Below are 21,829 nucleotides of genomic sequence, written 5' to 3' on the forward strand. Positions count from 1 at the left end.
GTCATTTTAGGAAACCACCAGAGTGGTGATGGAGTGCTCAAACTAACATGATGAAGTGCAAAGAGATTACAGACATTCACTTTCTTTTTTCTTGATTGCTATTTATTAACTTCTACGCTTCTCCAAAAATGTCAAAACCACTGGCTGTAAACAAGATTATGAACAAGGGGAATTCATAAAGAACATAAGCATCGTCAGATGGAATATCAGAAACTCCCTGGCTCCAAAATTGTATTATAATAACTGTATAACTACTTTGTTTTAATTCAAGCTCTTATTAACCTAACAAATAGTAATAATTAATTTTTTTCACATTCTATGTTATGAAAAAATAGTGAAAATGACAAAAATACATGGATCTAATTTTGACATCAAATACATTATACAGCTGTAATAAGTATTTAATTGCAAAATGATATAAACTCTAAATTTATGATTTTGCCTAACTTGTCTCATTTGCAAGGAGACACATCAAAGTGGTATATGAGCTTTTTTGAAAGGTTACAAGACATATTTTACCTATGGAGCGATATACAGAATGATTCCTGTCAGTGGTGACTGAACAACAGAACCTGCTCCAAAGCTCTTCAGACAAAAATATACACACATAAAAGTATAAGAGATAAATGGCAATGACACTCAAAACTCTGGTATAGCTGAATCTCCTGAAGTTTCTAGATGCTTTAAAATTTACTGTGACACAAATACTTGAAAATATGTTAGGAATTTTTACAGTATTATACAGTATAATTACAGTTTTAATACTAAACAGGGTTATAGTATTTGTTCTTTCACCCCGTCTTCATAAATTTTCATTGCCATCTTGCTTTGAAACAATTTTCTGGACAGTAATTATTTATCTCCCTTTTTCAAAATTTATTCATCTCTCCTTTTCAAAATTTATTCCTCTTTACAAACATTAATGATAAATTTTACCCAAATGAGCATTTCAGCTTTAAAGTAATTGAAAATAAATTGAAACTTAAGCAGCTACTTAACTATGAAATCAGCTACTGAGAATTTTATGTTCACCATTTACATCATTAAAGGAGAGATTTTTAAATTATATTTTTTTCTGCATAGAAATGGTTACAAAGCATAAGAGTGTTAAGCTATATCAGGAGTCATTCCTCAAGTACCTCTGTTAATGATTCATGCCATGGAAACCTTCATTCTTGCCTCTGTGACCTTCACAGAAGAAGAATTTCAAAGGGTATGATTTTCTTCAAGTAACAGTTTGGGCAGTTTGGGTCTGTGTGCTAACTCTCTTTTATAATATTTCTCTTTTTCATGGTTTGGGTCATTATATATTTTTCCCAGGCTTATAATGTTTTTATAAACAAAAGCATATTGTAGAGAAGTACAGAGGAGATATTCTTCTTTCTGAAGAGCTATTATCCCTATCAGCCTCTTTTTAATTAGCTTTTAAAATTCTCTGCTTTCTTTAAGCCTTCTCATAAAAAAAAAATTGTTATATTCATGTTCACTCATTAATCTTTTTTCCCAATAATAAGTAAAGCATGAATGCGCCTTAATTGTTCACTAAGATCATAGGCTAGCTGAAGTTCCAGGTATTATTACTTACTGAAGAGCACTTTAAGATCAAAATCTCAGAATCTTTTGTCTGTAGGTTTCAAAATTCTCTACATTCATTGATGCTTTTGAACTTTGCAAAACTTAATGGAACTTACAATATTCCAAACTCATGCTGGTGTTTTTGAAAACACCTTCCATGATAGCAAGTTAATGGAACTTAACCTGGTATATGAATTTTTCAATATAATTACAATCTTTTCATAATAGTACTCCAAGCAGGCAGAAGCAGCACCCAGCTCACTCAATAGCAGGGAATTCAAATTCTATCAGTAAGTCTTTAACTAATTCACTCAGTGACTTTGGATGGTTCCTAAATCCAGCAGATTTAAAAGCCAACAGCTAAAGAGAGGTACTAAAAAACACTTTAAGGAAAGATATCCATGGCCTGTAGGAGGCTCTGAATCAGCCCACAAATGGCTGATTAGTAAAATGTGCTGAATACTTGCACTAACTGCTGAAGTCAGCAACAGATGGAGGAGCTGGCATCCGAGGACGCAAGGCCACTCCTTCACAAATCCAACTTTAGACATGAAAGCATGAACATGTGAGCCTAAGCTTTGCATTCCAACTTTCCAATCAGTAAAATAAGTCCTAAGGAAACCCCATTCTCATGTGTGATAGTGGAAGTGCTATTTCATATTCACACATCAGCTGTGTCACAGCCAGCCACGCTCACAAACCAGCGCCGAACGTGCCCTTTCAGCAGCTCTGCCTTCTTGGCAGTCCCAGCTCCCCCTTCCTGCTCAGCTTCAGCCTCCACACCCACCTTTCAGCACTGGGCTCCCTTCCTGAGCAGCAACCACCTTGGCTCCCAAACCAGCCCCTTCACACCTACCCAGCCTCCTTACCCAGCAAATTTAAACTATGTTGCTGTTCAGTCTTCCCCCCAAGTATTTTCTGGCCTCCCAACAGCTGAATTCTGTGTCCCATTCCATACCTGGAACAGGAGAGCCATGTCAATGAGAAAAAGGTTACCAGGATTTTTATTTTAAGAAAACATTTTACCTAATTTTTGACAAGAGCAGAACTAAATGGGAAGAAACTTTCCTTCTCTCTGATGCACACGAGGACACATACAAACACACAAAAGTCCTGAAAAAAATAATGTCTTGCCCCAGGGAATTCAAATTACACTAGAAGTGTTATGTCTGGAAGAAATATTAATAACTGAAGCTATTAATCAAGAAAATTTGGGATTGGAAGATGGTGAAGGCGACCTGGGCCTGAAAGTTTAGAAAGCATTTGGACTACCTGGGAAAGATGAACAGGTGCATTGCCAGTTCTGTCTGTGAGGTAGAGAAACATGCAAAATCATCACAGAAAAACAGGTAACTCCAGTGTTTGAATATTAGAAAGTAGCAAATTAATTAATATTTTCCAAGAACATAGCTAATGCTTTAGTGGTAATTTGGAAACAACACCCAGCAGGAGTATTTAGAAGTGTAAATTGAGTGCACATGTATCACTAAAACATTCTGAGTGTAATAGCATTTTTTTCATTTAAGTTCTAGTTGCATCAAAACCTATTTAATATTAATGAAAACATTTAAAGTTAAGTTTTTCTCTTATTTTTCCTGTTTGCTATAGTACAATAAAATAAATGAGTTTGCTAGTGCTACATTTGAGTGCTTTGAAGAACCTGATATTATCTAGTACCAGGCTAATAAAACAGTAACTGCACGTACAGTATAAATAACAAGATAAGTATTATGTTGCCTTAATGCATAAGTAAAGACTCCATTTTCTGACCATTTTCCACACAGACCATTTGCCTAATGAAATCAGCCCTCCTTCCTCTTTATAGTGCTGCTTTGTATTGCCACAGTTGGATGAAAATAGCCTTTTCACTGCCTGAAACCACTCTCATTACCACAACAGTCAAGCACAGCCAGCCTGATGTTGAAATTTTAAAAATCCCATTTGATTCTCTGAGTGAAAGGTTCCACAACGGAATTTTGTGCAGTAGGCAAAATGGTATTAAACTCATACGATGAATTCAACAGGGATATTCAATGTGCAGTTTGCTTGCATTGAAGGCAACAAGGCTCCAAGACACAAACAAGCTCAGGGGAAATATTACAGCACAAATTTTGCCCACAATCTCACTGGTGGTACGTGCATAACTACTGGGAACTCCCTGCACTAGGATGGAGGGGCTACATTCTGACCTTTTGGGGCATCTGCGATCTGAAAGCAACGGCACCACAGCATTTTAATACAGACTAATAAATACCTTTGATTCTAGTATTAGTATCTGACAGTCCATGTGCAAAATCACACAGACCTTCTCAAGTGTTTTATGGATTTATTTTCTTTCTTAAATTTAAAAGTAACAAACCTTCCCAGTCAGCTTTGAAAGATCATCTCCTCCCATGATCTGCATATCTTGCATAGATTGATCATTCTGAAAGAGGAAAGATCAAATTTGAAATTGGTTATAACTGTATAAAACTGTATAAAATACAAACAATACAAACATGCTAACTTTTTTTTTTAAATCTTGGATAGTAATATTTTCTAATGCTTATTAATACTGGTGTGCAACAAAACAACACTCTCAGTTGCTCCTGTGGCTTCCATCATCTCCTGGTTGTATTTAAGCTAATATCAAGCCTAGGCTTTACTTAATTAGAAAAAGTTGCATTTTTCTTTTTAAAATAATGTTCTCTTGCTTGCTATTTCTTAACATGGCAAGTGTTAAGTAACATACTTGTCCCTTTCACAACGGGAGGACAGGAGCATCTCAACACTTGACTAAACACCTGTAAGCACATTCTCTTTTTCAAACAGTCTTTAGAAACACATGCAAAATGTTCTTACATCTATCACTCACACAGAGAACTCAGCTATTTTTGAAAGAATTCACTCCTTTTTTTTCAAGGGAAAAAAAAGTTTTACAAAATTCATCACTTGTTATCAAAAATAGTTTCAGTTGCCTTCCAGAGCTTTGTTTTTGCAACTGTCTCAAATATAAAAATCCTTGACATCAATTACATAAAATAGACTATTAACAATCAGGTTGAACTACATGCAACAGAATAATATGCTTTGATTTGCCTATTAAAAAAGGAATTTTATTACAATCAGTAAAAATTCTTTTTTGATAGATTTATTTCACAGATATTTCTAGTTGAAACTCATTCTGATGGAAAATTCTCAACCAACTCTATGTCAAATTCATTATCAGCAGAACACAAAGTTAATATCACATAAGGGAGACAGACTGAAGTCCTACCTTTAAGGGAAGACAGAAGAGGCCCTAAAGAAGATGGCAAATTAAAAAATATACAGTTGTGGCCAGGCTATATGAACTTTTCAGAAAGAGCAAAAGTAAGAATAGTTAATGTGGGGGTTTTGCCAAATTGGTGCATGTGCTAATCTAATCTCCCTATCCAAAGAAAAAACCATATTATTCCAGTTTCAATAAGAGCTGCAGTACCTCAGTGTGACACTGTAGTCCACCAGGAAACTTCACCATTACACAACGATGTAAGCACAATACTTGACTACTTTGCCTTTATTTCATAAATCTAGTGCTCTGAAGTCAAATGTTTTCCCACAGACAAAACAATGGGACAGCAGGACTTTTAAGGTAGGTGAGGATCTACCAGACTAAGGGGTTTATAGCTCTTCTTCTTCCCCTCAAGAAGCAGGACGAGCAGAGGCAGCACCCTGGCACTGCCATGTGGCACAGTCACACTGCAGATGGAAACCACACCTGCCCACACTCACAGCCCAGGTGGCACAAGTCCAGGGACTTCCAAGGCACCTTTGCAGCCACTGTTTCACAAGCAATCTGACAACCCCAGGAAGAATGTGTGGTCCCCATGAGAATGGATTGTCTAAATTAATACAGCCTTCCTGAGTAACTGTAAGTGAAGGTTGTAGAATTGCCCAGAATTGCACTGCAGTCCCACCAGAAGTCTCCCCCGCTTTTACTCAGACTCCACTCTCCAAAAAACTCTCACACCACGGCTTTGTAAAAGGTCCTTAGCAGTCACTGCCTTAAAAGACAGTTTTTAGACCTGCCTTTACTTTTTCTGCACCGGATCTGGGAGCTTTAGATAAATTTCATGCTGCTCTGATCTGTTTCCTGGGAAACAGAGCTAGAGCAGCAATGAAGGTTACATCCCATACATTTTCTAATATAAATTTCAACATTTCTTTTACTTTCATCAAGAAAAACAGGAAAAAAACACAACCCAAACAACAACAAAGCAACCAACTGATTTCCTCAGAAGATTATTTTAAAACTAAACAAAAAGTAGAGATTGAAAAGATTTAAAGTTCAGGCTTAAAAGCACAAGTTTTATGTTGCAAAGCAAGGCAGGTCACTCTTCAAAAGTCAGGGATGTATTCAAGTCAAGACTATTATAAGACTATAAAAAGCAGATTGTTTCTAATATCTACCACAGCATGTGTAACCAAGGCACTGACAAAATATTTTTTCATTTCAAATGAGAAAGTGTGGAATTTCATTACAACCAGCACACAAGAATTACTGAAGAGGCAGTTTGCCCTTAGCCGCTAGTTGAAAAAGAGAGAGGAAAAGAAAAAAAGATAACAGTGAGGTGCAATGATTAATGAATTTATTTATTTTTAACTAAAAAAAAAATATCTCTTTCAGCAGTTGTCACAGCAGCATTGTTTCCTTTGCACTTGGTATTTCTGGCTTCAGCTGAAAAGAAGATGCTGAAAAAGCATCTTCATTGCTGGCAAGCAGCTAAGCAAACACAAAAGCCATTGAGAGCAGGGGGATCACAGCATCCCGTCAACCTCAGCGTTCACACACTGGCTGTCGTGACACAACTGCACACAGTTATGAAAATCCTCAGCTGAGAATTCCCTGCGCCTAAAAAACATATAGATTTCTATATGGTTTCTTTTTTTTTTTATACATATATGCAGCTCAGAACCCTTCAACCAAGGTGCTTTCAAAAAATTTAAAGACATTCCTTGCATCACACTGTAGGCAATTATCTTGCCAAAAAAAAAAAAAAAATCCCAACACAGATCATTGATTTTAATGCCATTTGTAACTATCTACATTCATCACTTAACTCATGTTGTAAAATACATACCTGCCAAACAGCAAGACTCAACACCACGGTGTGACATTACCATGATCATAATGTTCACATAGATAGTTTGCACATTATGGTTGCCATAGGAACCTCCCAGTTCAGTTTTCTGAGTTCTCAGTTTATAATCTCAAAATAACATTGCACTAAATGTTAAGTATAAAGTACAATGAATGTCAGGAAAGAAAAATATCTGTTTCATTCAGTATCAGTTACTGTCAATTCAGAACTGTTTGTTTAATTTGCATGGTCTCAAGTCATTCAGAGCTTCTATTTTTTCTTTGGGAGTTGTTCCAAATGATTGAGTCTCAACAGTTTCTTATAAATGCAGAAACATGAATTGAAGCTTCACTTTCTGTCACTGAGAGTTCCTCAAAATTTGTTTTCTAACATCCCTAAACCCTATAAATTAATTTTTTTTGATGTTAAATGTTTGACACTAAATACATTGTCCCAGACAGAGACAGATCTAAATCACACTATGTTTTGGTTCATGCAGCACAAAATTTATTGCAGCTGTTTCTGACAAGACATGATGCATTGTGTTGCATCCCTACACCTCACCCCAAGCTATATTTAATCCCACATTTCTGATTTTTTTCTGTGCTTAATAAATCTGTATTTTCCAGGATAAATCTCAATTTCTTTGGTTTTACTTCCTGTGTTGTCCTTTTTCACCTGTTCATCTTTGTTTTATAATTTTCATTCAGACCTTGTCAATATACATCTTCAGATCCTATGAATACTTGATGAATGAAAGCAAGAATGTTATTTCCACCTCCATTTTTCATGGCATACAAGATAAAACCTTTGCTTTCTATGTAGATTCAAAGTATAGATATTTAAATTCCATCTATACTAAGTCATGTCTTTTGAACTGGGTGGGGCACAGGATTATTACATCTCTTTTACATCTCCTGAGATCAACACTTGGACATAGTTCAAGTTACAAGTGAAATGAGTTGGGTGGTCTCAGGAAAATTCATTATAAACAGCATTGCTCATCTGAAAATTGCACCAAACTGTGAACATCTGTTACTCTTCTAAAGAAACAGAATCTGGAGCACATTAATACTGGGCTCAGTGAAACAAAGATTCTTTAATCATGGTAAAAAAGTAGCTCTAACAGAACAGTTTAAATGCATAGCTAAATTATGAAATATGGAAACAAGGTTATTATTATGTATCTAATTACTACCGTCTGCAAAGTTCGTATGGAATTTCTTTTAAAAAATGTGGTTACCTTTTTCTCCAAAAATTCATCAGAGAAGCTCATAACAAAGAAAGATGTAACCATCAGGCCTGCTCTGCTTTGCTTTCTCCCCTTGGTGATACAGCAAATCCCCCAACTTGAGGATTCCCATGAGCAAAAGCTCTTTCACTTTGCACCATTATTCCATCTCCTACAGCTGGGTTTTCCAGGAAGGTTACTTAGAAGCATCATACACTTGAATGAATACTATTTTGCGTTTCTTCCCGACAGAACAACTGAAAACAATAGACCTCAAGGGGGTAGAACATAAGCTGTCATAATTTTCATGCCAGACAACTAGAAGGACTATCCAGGCTTAAGTAACAACATTCAGAGGGCAACTAGTAAGTACTGTTAAGCTGGAGACTTGTGCAAATGAGTGGGAATGATATGGATCACTTCCCAGTAAAGACTGAAAAGTTTGCCTTCCCTTCCCCAGAATCACATGTATACCAGTGGGCAGACTGCAACCTCCGGGGTACACCCACATTCAAAACAGTCAAGTGCCAGGTCACTGATATATTTTTCAGAGGTGCTTTGAACACCTTGCAAACAATCCAACAATGCTGAGCCAACTGGAAGTCAAATACAGTAAACTGGCATACACCCACTGCCAGGACATCCCCTTTCCCACAGGGACAGTAAAGGTGGTGCATTTGCAGCGCAGCACTGGCAGCTTTGTGTATCTCTGTCAGCTTTAACGATGCCTTCCTGTGCTGACCACACCGCTGACTGTGCTGCACTGAGACAGCCTTATTGCTACTGCCAGGACAACCTGTGACAGTAAATTTTAAACTGGTGTAGGTGTACATCTATCAGAGTTCTAGTTGCCACCACGTAAGACATACTTTACTTCTCTAGGATTAGACCTATAACATAACTAACTTAAATGTTCACTTATTTTTTATTATTTTTCTTCCTTGTTATTCCTTAACTAAATGCTCCATCACTCAGGTTTGGAAGTGCCTCAAATGCAGGTTAGTCTATCCAGTTCCAGGGAAGGCCAGAGTTCTGCAATGAGGAAGTTGGCTTTGGACAGAGAAAGGCAAACAATGAACTTACTGACAGCAAGGTACTCCTTATCAGCTGATCTGTTGTAACACCTGGGTATGTTTCTTCCCTACTGTAAAAGTGAGGCAGGTCATTCAGCTTAAACAATTCTCTGGGCAACAGTGAGTTATTAAACTGAATAAATGGGATTGTTTGCAATCATCTGTTCACACGTTCAGTAATTTCTTATGTACCAGGACTCTTGCATGCCTTCTCTGTATTTAATTCAAAAACATAAGGTATCTTAAAAACGGGCCAAACTGTCATAAATTGAAGCAGAATTCAAACCAGTTAACATGGCTAAAAAGCATTATAGACAATAAATTAATTCATATTTTTATTTCTGGTTTAGCAATTAAGTTTTATGTAATTGCTTGGTATTGGTTAAATGTGTTATTTTGTTTAAGAATGATGCAGTAAGATTGCAGCACCACTTATAACCATATGGCACAAACAGCACCTGTAGGCTTGAACTGAAATCAAGAGCATATGATACCAATTGTTTTGAATTGCATATATATCAGAAACACAATGTAGCCTCAAAACTCAGGTTAGTTTCCACAGAAAGCAGTCTGAGGTTTCCATGTACTCTAACTTATTTTTATTCTGTAAGATAATATTTAAAACATAGAGCCAAAATCTGTGTATGTTCCAGGGTGAGAAGAGGTACTAACAGTTTCACAGGGCTCTCCAGTCATGTGAGGCAAAGTTCAGATCACATAATTTGTCTCCAGAGATGGGAGGCAAATAAATTTAAAACTCACAGGTAAAAGAAAAATTTAGGAAGCTTATCCTCCAGAACTGCCATAATCCTACTCAGGCACTCCTTTTGGACTGCCAGGAGGCATTGCTAAGGGTGTCCACATTTTGTGATAATAATGTAATACAAGCCCTCTTGGAATAGGAGACTTGGTTTGCTTTTCTTCCTCAGCTCCATAAGCCAGAGTGTAGGGAAAATCTTCCTCCTGTTACTATGCTATGGTACTGCAAAAATCATAAAGGCATCAAGTGTGCTATAGCCAACTATACTGGACTCAGCTGGGGAAACACCAGTTTGGATTCAAGTCCACAATAACTGGAGTATTTGTCTTTTACCCAATAATTGTTTAACATTAAATGCATGAGCATTACAGCAGGGAAACTAGAAATCATGTTTCCCAGAATCAACAGAGGATCTCAGCATGCCAGCTGGGACACTACTAGATCCCTATGTACCATCTTACCCCAATTTTTAACTGGGATGTAAATTAATGATTAAAGTAAATGAACATTGTGAAAAATCACGTAGTGAATTTGTAGCTCTGTATTAAAACTCTGTCCCCTCAGGCATTCTGCAAGCACAAGAGAAACAACTTTCTCCAGACTAAGCACAAAGTACTAACCTTCTGACCCTGACTATCATTAGTTCCTAGGATTTGGTGATAAAAGGCAGATAGGAGAAGAATCTTGAAATTTGTCAAATAGCCACAGGCTGAGAAAACAGATAGATAGGTGTAAGCAAATTCACAGAAGATGAGACCGATAAAAACCTCAAACGCTTAGTCCCTTCCAGCAATCTGGAGTCCAGTGTGTCACTGAACCTCACAACTCAGTAGCATTCTCCTTCATAACACTGTGTTTAGTCCCTTGGTTGGTGACAACTGGGAAACTTTTAACAGTACACATAGTCTTTGTGAATTTTCTTGAAAGATTATTTTATAGCATGCCTTTATTTAAATATTCTAACTTCTGTCTACCAAATGAGGAGGGAAAAGAATTTTGTATCTGTCATGCAGACAAGCACTGCAGTAATAGAGGAGTTCCTATTATTGCTACATTCCTTTAAAGTAACCTTTTTGGTTCATGCTTTACAGCCCCCCTGGGGTGTGGCACTGCAGGTACATCACACATGCTATGATCTGTTTTAAAAAACAGCATTTAAGAGATGCCAGTAAAAGAGAGTCATAGAATTCCTTGAGAAAATTAGAACCCTCCGGCTTCTTTTAATTAATTTTGCCTCATTTCAGATCTTTATATAAAAACCCCACATATACTAAATGGTATTACTAGCATCTAAGTAAGTAATCAAGGTGACATTTTTCCAATGCATAAACATGTCACAGTACTTTCAAACTCATCAGATCTTACTTGAACAACAGGATTAGCAACCTTCTGGACCTTTCTTATATGTAAGATCCCATCTCCCTGTTACTGTAAAAATTTGTGAAGCAGACTGAAAATACAGACTGCAGTCTCTCCTAATGATGACATAGAGTATCGCTGCAAAGACCGTAATTTAGCAGTAGCTTGAGTATTTTTGGCAGAATATGAAACAAAGTATTTTACTAAAACTAAACTTCAATTTTTCAGGCTCTGTAACAAACCACTGCTTTACAACAAATATTGTATCCAGGGGCTTTAGAATTTAATTCTTTGAAAAGATGAACTCTTGGAAGCCATTTATTAAATCCCTTGATGCTTTGAATCTGTTCTAAAACTGACCAATTTTACAAACATCCACAGTCTTAAATGTTAAGATGTTCCAGGAATCTGGACTGCTTAAAAATACCAAAGATTTAAGCTCACCAAAAAGAATATTAAAAGCCTTAAGAAAAATGAACTTCAGATCTAAAACTCCATTTATACATAGTAGCTGTACCCTATGTAATATACTGTAATCCAAGACATTTATTTCAAATTGGAGACATTTTTCAAAAGAAAACATTACAGCTTGTTAGAAAAATGCGGCCCTTGGGGAGAAAAATTTCTTGAAGAAGATTAGAAAATACCTCTGTGGAGTTTGCATTAGATCTGAAGTCCAGAAGGACAGAACAGCAACACAGGAAAACTAATTTTTTTTTGTTAGAAAAAAATAATTCCACAGATAAAAATTATGTATCAGTATAAAGGAAGGTAATACCTAAGCAGGAAACAATAGAAAAAAATTAAAAGTATCTTCACAAGGCAAGTAGTTACTTGCTTTAATAAGCCTCACAAATGCCTTAAACCAATATTTTGGTATTGCTGGAGAGCTGTAGGACAGCTCAGTACCAGTGTGCCTTCACTGCCACATCTGTTCTCGTTCTGTCCCCATGGCAATCAGGCCACTTCCTACTCAGTTCTCCCCCGGCTGAGTTGTTTGGTTCCCCCAAATCTTTTATATGTGAGTCACCGAAACACTTACTCATACTTACCAAAAAAATCTCTAAGAATTCAGATGGTGCTAACATATTTAAGTGATGTGTAGGTGTGTTATCTGATGCATACAGTTACAGACATCATCCCTCTATGAGTAAGTTTTACATTACAGATAAACTTGATAAACTGACTGTATGATAGGTTTATTATGACCTTTCCTGAACTATGCCCACAAATTAATACCTACTTACATTATTAGTAACACTCCACACCCCTAAGCAGTGTCCAACAGGAAAAGACTGTATGTTTTAATTAAAATAACTTAAATCAGAAACACTTTCTTTCTCCTGACACTCAAGACAACCTTGAGCAAGTTATAAATTAAAGCTGATACATCACAACTCTGCCATAACGTTAAATGGAAGCTGTAGTGCTTAGGAAGGAGAGCATATGCCTCCAGATCTAAGAAGTTTCACCACATTGACTTTTAAGTTCACATTTTATTCCACATAGTATGGCCTTCTTCAGTTTATCTTAGAACACTATGAAAACGAGATTGTTTCACAAAAATAACTAGGGTTGAAATAGCCACACTCCTGATACTTTTAGGAATGTGTCTCAGATAAAGAAGAGGGTGAGTCTGAGGCTGCAAACTTGGTAGCAAGGATCCCTTGACTATGGACAGACTTCTTTTTCCAGCAAGGGCTGAGTAAAGAAGTTAATGCCCACAGGCTGTCCCCAGCCCCTCCCTCTGGCAGGGACTACTGGCAGGCTGAGGTGCTTGTGTGCATCTGGGTCACTAAAAATGAATCCAGCAAGCTCAAGCGGTTCAGATAGAAAGTCTCTTGTAACTGATCTCATCTGGGTTGAAACAGGTTAGGAAGTGCTCAGAACACCAGCTGAGCCGGCAAGTGTGACTGTCAGGAGGGCACTGCAGTGGCTCAGGAATGAACTGGAAATGATAATTGTTCCAGGTGATGCAATCAGAGAAGAGACCCATCTCTAGCGTCTCAGCTTTTACACCAAGCCATGAGCCATCTGTACCTGATGTAGAGGAATCTGGCAGGAGAGTCTAAGAGAGTTTACTCTCAAAGTGCCTGAATTGTGCTGCTACTCTAATAACACCACCCACAATTCAACCCATGAGACTGTCATTCACCTCATTATATTTTTGTAAATTCCTTTAAAGAGTTCATCAGCTTGCTACAAGAATAAGCTTTTGGGACAACTTCCACCACTAACACATTTTCGGCTGTTTCTCTGAGAAGCTTTAGTGTCTCTGAGGCTGATATTTTGCAGTAAGACACTACTGCATGTAGAAGTGGTTTTTTTTGTTTCTTTCATGAAAAACATTCTATTTTTAAACAAGTTCTACCACTTGAAAAATGAACATTTGGACACAGTTTGGAGAACTGTCAACTGCAGCATCTCCAAACATTCAGTTTACAAAAAATATGGTCTGTTTCCACCATTCCTCACCTTCTTAACCATCTCAGGTTTTACTAAGTTTCAGAACATAACTGAAGCATCAGACATACAGAGATATATCAATACCTGCTTAAGATTCGGGAATATCTTTGGCTTGGAGCTGTGAAGGACATTATACTCACTCATTTTAGCAGGTTTGAGTATTTCCCAGAGCTTTCCTTCAAAAATATACTACTACTTTAGGATGAAAATTCCATTTTATCCACAGATATGGAAAGTACACAGAGATAAAACCCCTTTGGCAATTCTAGGAATAGATCTCTAGTCCCAAATCTCTTCAGCTTGCCCATAAGACATCTCTCTGGCAGCACCATTGACAATCTCAGAACAGCAACAACTTCAAGGTCTAGATCCTTTACACTGGTAGCTTCTGTGGACTAAGTTAATGTCATATTTTTGCTGCCCATTAGCATCTAAAAGTATATCATGGTGTAAAATTCTCTGTACAGTTGTTTACTGTCTACAATGCTGACTGCAAGACATGCATCTGAAAAAGCTTAAGAGTATCTTTTAGGTTTTAAATGTCTAGTACATGGGCAACCTCTTTCCAAATTAAATAATAAATTATTAATTTCCAAATTAAACCACATTTTGCCTACACTGAAGCTATTTATCTGCATATCAAATCGATAATTCACACATAATTTGGAGTTCAGTCCCATGAAATTATTGCAGAATTTGGCTTTAAAGTTGACAGGAATTAATTCTACCAGATAGGCTCCAATTTGTAAGTCTTCCATGGCTACTCAGCATCAAGATGATGATGTGGTCATCAGCTGAACTGTGCACATGATGTATAATAAAGGGAACTCACAACTTGCCCAAGAGAAAACCTGTAAGTACAAAAACTAATGTGGCTTCTCTTTCATCTCAGGATGTACATTTTTCTCAGGAGATAAGTTGTGTTTTCATGACACAGGAATGGAGTTAAACAATCACTGTAACACTGGTGTAGAGTTTGGGTATAGACATGAATCAGTAAATGCAGGCAGGACACTTAGTTGTTTCTTTTGTGTTGTTAAATTAATAACACCATTTTGAGGTTACTTTTTTCGGGTCAGGATTTCAACATATTGTTTTCAGATATAAAACTCATACTGGTCTTAAAACAATCAAGTTCTATACAGTAAAACTATACTGAATATGAATAGGTTATTATGCAATGTAGGAATGTACATTTTACACCACTCTCTGATTACAGTCTGATGGCTCATGCTGTTGTGCCGTTTAGGAATTAAGTATTTAGTAATGGTGTATGAGAAGGAAACCTACACAGCTGAAAAACAAATTTACCAAGCTTTCAACTTACTCATTATAAAATCCCTCTGCTTCCTTACTCCTACAGTAGAGAGATTTAGCAAAACTATTTACTGAGATGGTTTCATATAGCAAAAACATTCAGATTTCTACTAAACAATGCTTGTTTTGTTGCTTGTTTTCAGATTTTTGCAGCACTAATGGTCCTGTTTATGCCAAGACTAATAACCAACAGTTGTAAATATGTTTCGAACAACTGGAGGCTGAAGAGGAAACAGATCATATCAATGGATTTGTTTGTGAGCAGAATTCAATGCAACCATTGTGCATGGATTACAATTCAGAGGTCATATTTTTACTTTTTTTATTATTAATTATGTTCTGGAAACCATAAATAATGTACTAATTTTAAAGAGTTACATGAATTGACCAAATCCACATAATCCTCTAGAAGTTCCTTCCAAGTGACTAGCAAGCAACATTCTCTTAAGTTCATACATATTTGGGGCATCTACCACCTCTCTGGGTAACCTGTTCCAGTGCCTTACCAAATTCATCATAAAAAAATTCTTCTTTATATCTAGTTTAAACCTACCCTCTTTCAGGTCAAAGCCATTCTCCCTTGTCCTATCATTCCATGCCCATGTAAATGTCCCTCTCCACCTTTCTTGTAGGGCTCTTAGGTACTGGAAGACTGCTCCAATGTCTCCCCAAGGTTTCTTCTCCTCTGGAGAAGAGACCTGTGATCATCTTCATAGCCCTCCTCTGGATTTCCTCCAACAGATCCACGTCCTTCCTGTACTGAGGACTCCAGAGTTGAATGCAGTACTCCAGGTAGGGTACCAAAGTTATTCAAAATAACAGAGTTTGTTATAACAATGTTATTTCAAAATAACAGAGATGGCTGGTCTTCTGACACTTTAGTCTGCATATATAAGCAAATCACAAAAGAGTTCAGGAAAAGTACAAGTCTCATTCCCACTTCACTTTTCCACGGTTTTCAGTGAAAAAAGGTTATGTTACCAAGATTCACTTGCCCTTCCACAAGATGTGAGCTTAACTATCATACTTACTTTATAAAATATAGTAAGAACAGGTAGCAATGCATGGTCTGCCTGTTTCTTCTCTCTTCCACCAGTCCCCACCACCAGTTTAAACAACTCTTTATGATTCTTTCAATTTCTAGCTTCCATCATCTGTCCACTAAAGAAGTTTTAATTCACATGCATTTACTTTCTCTTCTATTGAGAGGTTGCTGAGAACTTCTCAAGAAGTCTACAGACTCTGTGTACTTCCTCTACTTCTTCACCTAACTTTTTCAATTCCATCTCAAAACTGAGGTTTGACTTCAAGATCACATTTGGCATAGCCAAGGAATAGGATTAGGTGATAATGATGCATCTCTTAGTAGGGGATTAGACTTGATAAACCAGAATATCCTCCTCTGTTTCAAGCTGTAATTCAGCCTTTACCTTCATCAACCTGTCCTAAATTGTCTTTTCTACACTGAGCAAAGAGAAGCTCTAATTACTGTTTATGAACAGTCTACTCTTCTGCTACAGTTCTCACAGTATCACAAATGTATTACAGAATTTCTGGATCTGTGTTTCTTACCTCTCCTGCTGGTGTCATATTCTCCTTAGATGACATTCCCAAACTCAACCTCTTCCTCTATTTACTTTTCATCCTTGACTTCAACCCACCATGCTTCTGAAAATGATTTTACTTCTTCTACCAATCTGAAACTCTCACCCCTTTTTAACTTCAGAACCCTGATTTCCCACAGAGGAACAATCACTCAGAAAAAAATTTAGTATGGTGAAAATTGAATACAGTAAATTTTAATTTTTATCCAGTTTTAAACTCAAAAATCTCTACGGTCAATTCCACTGTTCCTTAATATCTAAAAGGCTGCCAAATTCTATCAGTTCTCACATCAGTGTTTCCCCTAAAACTTAGCATGCATCTTTCCATACATTCACCATATTTCACATGAGGACTATTCTAGTGCTTTTTTGTCTATCCTCTGTAATTCTTGCCACACTACTCTTGAGTTCATTCAAAAAATTGTATGTTTTCTCTGCCTCTTAAAACTCAGAACTGCTGCTTCTCATTCAATTTCCCATCACTGGATTTTATTTTCCTCTACATCTACTTCCTGACTCTTACCCTTAAGTCTACACGATGCTTCCTATCTGTTTACTTCTGAAGTAATATTTTCTAACTCTCACTTTGGTGCTTTCTTTTAATCTGCCCCTTGTAAAATACACAAAAGTTTCTCACAAAAATGTTCAGGCAGATATGACAATACTTAGTAAACCAGATAAAACCATCCTGGTTATGGAAGTAAAAATAGTCACTCACCTCATTAATATCCAGAGAATCTAAAGGTACTTTGCCTTTATTTTTTTTTATCAATTCATTTGCATGAAGAAGTCTAACAAAGAGGACACATGCCCAGGTTTCAACTACTTAATAAGAAAGCAGATCCTAACATACTAATTAAGTATAAATGCTAAAGTCTAAATTCTGGAATATTTTGACAGGTTTGAAAAACAAAGAGCCCTATAAAGCTTGTCATATTTACAATCTCCTTTTCCTGTAATCATGTCTGTATGCAAAACATCAAAGTACAATATTTTTCACTGACACTTTGCAATTAAGATGTACTTTCACTGATGCCAAGATCTGACTTTGGGTCACAATTACAGCCCACTTTTGCTATATGATTAAACCAAGAAATCCCACTTTAAATTACAACTCCTAAAAATCAACTAACCTTTCAGTATTGAAGTTGGAATGAGACAATTTAAAAATCCCATGAGTTTGAGCTGAAATTAGTTGTTGCATTTAAACAGCTGGAGGGGGGAAGGAAGATGTCTGAAGGAAGTATATTGAGAGCAGCAGGACTCCCTTTAGGAGAGAAACAGAGAACAGTTAGTAAAAGGGAGCAGGATAAATAATGTGAGAAGAACAGTGTCTATAAAATGAAAAAGGGATAAAAAGAGATACCAGCAATAAGTCTTACTAGAAAGTGGAACAGAAAAGGCCAAACGAAGAAAAGGAGTGGAACTGGTGATGCTCCAAGTCTTCAAGTAGAGTCTTACCTCCAAAATTGTAATTATTGCCTCTGATTAAAGTGTAAAACACTGTGAGAGATATGTTATTACAGAATAGACTAACATGGGAGATTTGGGAGTTTCATATAAGGCTGGGATAAAGAGTCACTCAGACTAGTTACAGCGAGTTCCTTAAGTGTTCTGACCCCAGCTACACTTACAAGGGAACATTCTCTAAAACCTGCAATTGCACAGGAAACAACAATAACTCAAGATGCAAAGGATGGCAGGTAGAGGTACTGGTACTTTACTCAGCATTACATTTCTGCATATCTCATGGAATGAATCTATCAATCCTATTGTCATTTCAAATGACTGAAGTATCATTCAGCTTCTCAAGACCAGACACACATCAAGCACTGCTCCCAGTACTGAATTCAGGACACTTCAGACTCTAAATACATGACACCTGCTTGGAAGCACATACAAGGAGAAAGGATTTATTTTCTAAACACTAGATGCAAGCACTAGTTCTGGGGAAGGTGATACCTTTCTGATAAAGCATGAGACTAAGATCTGAAACATGCACAGCCACTAAATTTGTCTAGGATTTGGTTAGGATTGTCTAGGACTCAGTATTGATATCATCACCCTTACATAACAAAATTTGGATGCAGTTGAAGCTTGATATAACATACTTTTATTTCCTAAGCTAAAGATGTGAAGATTTCCACACTCCTGCAGTATACATCTCGTGCCACTCGTTGGTTATGAGTTAGTATGGCTAATAAGAGTTGATTTGTCACCAAGGAAAGAAATTTTAGAACCTTCATATCTTCATACTGTATAAGAGATAACCCTATAGGAAAAGCACGTGCATTATCTACATGCCAGATGCAAAATAAAACCCCATTTAAGTACTTCCACTATTTGACAAGGAGTATTACTGAAGTGCTCTCATAATTACAAAAAAAAAATTGCATATAATTTCCATGTGCCATTATGTGAGACAAAAATTATCATTCACTTTATTAATTAGTTCTGTAATACTGCTGAATACCTAGAAAATATATAATATTAGTATTGCTCTAGAAAATATATATATATATATATATAAAATATATAATATTAGTGCTCTCCATAGACATAGCTAATTACTGAAAGAGGACTCCCAGGACCAAAGCCTAACCAAATGGCTAATAAAGGCTCTTGTTCACTTTTCTTCCATAAAGGAAAAAATTTAGACTTGATAAGTTAGGAAAAGTTTATGGTCTCTTGTGTCAGAGCAAACTGCCAACCAATGAACCTCTGCCTGTGGAAAGGATGTAGAGTTATTATGGGAACTGCTGGACTCAGCAAGTTGGATTCCTGCAAGATACTCCATTTTTTCAGTGTACTTCCTCAGACATTTCTAGGACAACTTGCTTCTAGAAATGCTCCCTCACTATGGAATGTGCACTAGAAGGTAGAATATAAATTTATAGCTTATAACAATAAGAAATGTGTAATTAAAGGCTGGTCATCTCACTATCATATCCTCACTGATACAAATGAATTATTGCATAATTTCCTCTGAAGATAACAGAAGGTCTTGATGCTTACTTCAACACTGGATTTGATTCAATGGCTTGTTTCATCTTCTTATAGAACACTATCATCATCTGGTGGTATATTTTGCTACTATGTAAACTGCATGTTATGAAGATGAAAGCACTTCATTTACTTAGCATTAAACATTTAGAAGAAGACATAGATTTATCATCTTACAGTTATGCCAAACTATGTGGGGGTGGAAAATGAAGTAAAATGAAATTAACTTGACAGAACTGCAAAGGATTTTTAGAACAAACAACATGCTGACATTTAACATGAAGGAAATTTGAATAATTTTCTGTCCAGAACTAAAGACAGACTAAACAAAACAATACAGCCCAAAGATGTTCATATCCTCATTCATACTAGGATATGAACAATTATTTTTAAAGAAAACCTCACAAGTTTTTCAAACAAAAATATTTTTCACATTGTTTTCCTTTTAACTGAAGGGAGGAGTCTCGGGTACAAAAATCCACTATTTATTATGACATTCTAACATAATCTACATAAAACAGGTATTGACTTACGTGGTAACTTTTCAGTCGAACAAAATCAACTTTCATGGAGATGAACCTTTCTGAATTTCTGCTGAGATTTTTAATGTGCTCCACAAGATCAGCACAGAACTTGTAGCCACCTTTGAGGACACAGAGAACCACAATATCATTGTCTCCAATGTCTTGCACAATATCTTTGGCCAGTCGTTCTGTCCTGGGCCAAAAAAAAAATTAAGGATAAAATAACATTAGATGCAGATGCTCTAAGTTCATGGTAGGCTTTCCACGTGTTTACAAACACTACAGCGAGTATAAAGCTTGACTGATACTCTGTTTAAGTGTCTTGACTTCACAGAATCATACAATCATTTAGGTTGGAAAAGACTTCAAAAACTATTGAATTCAACCTTTGATCACCTCCTTGTCAACTAGACCATGGCAATAAGTGCCACATCCAGTTGTTTTGTGAACACCTCCAGGGATGGTGACTCCACCATCTTCCTGGGCAGTCCATTCCAATGCTTGATTAGGTTTGGATTCAGCTCACAGAAGGCAGATACTGAGTGATGGATGCATGATGCAAAGCATGTGAATCAAACTGGTTAACCTTAAATGCATAAATTCCCCAGCTAAGCAAAAGGGAGCAACCCATCTCAGCATATGTTTGACTCATAAGCATTTCAGAGACTTTGGAGAAAAGAATATAATTTAGCCTTCCATTTTACCTCACAGGAAACATCAGTATAAAATATTCCTGAACAATCCCCTAACTTGTTATTTGCTGCACAAGTACAACAAATTAAGTGAAAGACAGAAAAGAAAATTACTGGAAATATTTCACACTGATTGGCTTTGGAAGATGCTACCTCTACAATTTTAATAAAAATACACACAAATGCTAGAAAGAAGTAGAGCATCAGTCAAAAGCTTATAAAGAGTGCACATTATCACTATTTCATACAGATGACTATTTTATCCTACAAAAACGAAGGGTGCAAAGAGCTTAAGTGACTTGTTCAAGGTTCACACACGCGCAAATAATTGAGCTTATGCTCCAATGAACTCAGAACCACAGGGTTCCCAAACCTGTCTTCCCTTTGACAATTCTGCATTGCAAACACAATATGGCAGATGATTGGAAACAAAAGCTACTCATTTCTGCCATAAAATGCTACATATATTTTCAAGATAAAAATAATAAATATGAATCTTACTAATAAGTAAAAATAATAGATATTCATCTTAAGTAGCTTTGCTGAAGAACATCAGAGACGGCATTTCTAGATGTAAAATAGAGTACCAGGTAATTTCTAGATGTAAAGCAGATATCAACAGAAAACTTAATGTCATTTGAAGTTTTGAGGAGAAACAGCTCAATGCATTATATTCCATAAACACTTATGCTGGAAAATTCTCTGATAGCTCTCTGAATTACATTAGCAGTTTCAATAAGAGTGGACTTCTTGACAGGAAGAAATTTATTAAATAATCCTAAAATTTATCCCATCTCTTTCATTATTAAATTTATACGGTTTTGTTGATTTTTTTCTTTCTCTGCTGACTCTAATACAGAAATCAATCTGCGACTACATAAATGCATTGATTGAACTTCAGTGAAATCTGTGCACGTACTAGAATAGAATAAGCTCTAAACTGAAGATAATATACTAGTTAGGAGCAAAGCTGTTGCTTCATTTTCACATCTTTGTATTGGTAACGCTCTAGTAAATTCCATACAGCAGCAATTAGTAGGTTTTTATTTGAGAAATAGGAGATATCATTACATCATCTTGTTTGATCTCAAATATATAATTACTTTTATTGTTGTAAGAATGA

General features: G+C 36.4%; 1 protein-coding gene across 6 annotated transcripts in view; it reads right to left on the reverse strand.

The window, feature by feature from the left end:
- PRTFDC1 (phosphoribosyl transferase domain containing 1) overlaps positions 1 to 21,829 on the reverse strand; it is a 70,897-nt gene that overhangs the window by 43,330 nt on the left and 5,738 nt on the right. For all 6 annotated transcript variants that reach the window (XM_050320756.1, XM_050320737.1, XM_050320727.1 and 3 more), the window contains exons 3-4: positions 20,024 to 20,207; positions 3,935 to 4,000 (exon numbers count right to left, since the gene is read on the reverse strand). In XM_050320756.1, coding sequence (XP_050176713.1) covers positions 3,935 to 4,000; positions 20,024 to 20,207 — 250 coding nt within the window. The remainder of the gene's footprint in view (positions 1 to 3,934; positions 4,001 to 20,023; positions 20,208 to 21,829) is intronic.

Source organism: Myiozetetes cayanensis, unplaced genomic scaffold, assembly GCF_022539395.1.
Source record: "Myiozetetes cayanensis isolate MyiCay16 unplaced genomic scaffold, myiCay2020 scf1, whole genome shotgun sequence".
NCBI classification, from domain to species: domain Eukaryota; kingdom Metazoa; phylum Chordata; class Aves; order Passeriformes; family Tyrannidae; genus Myiozetetes; species Myiozetetes cayanensis.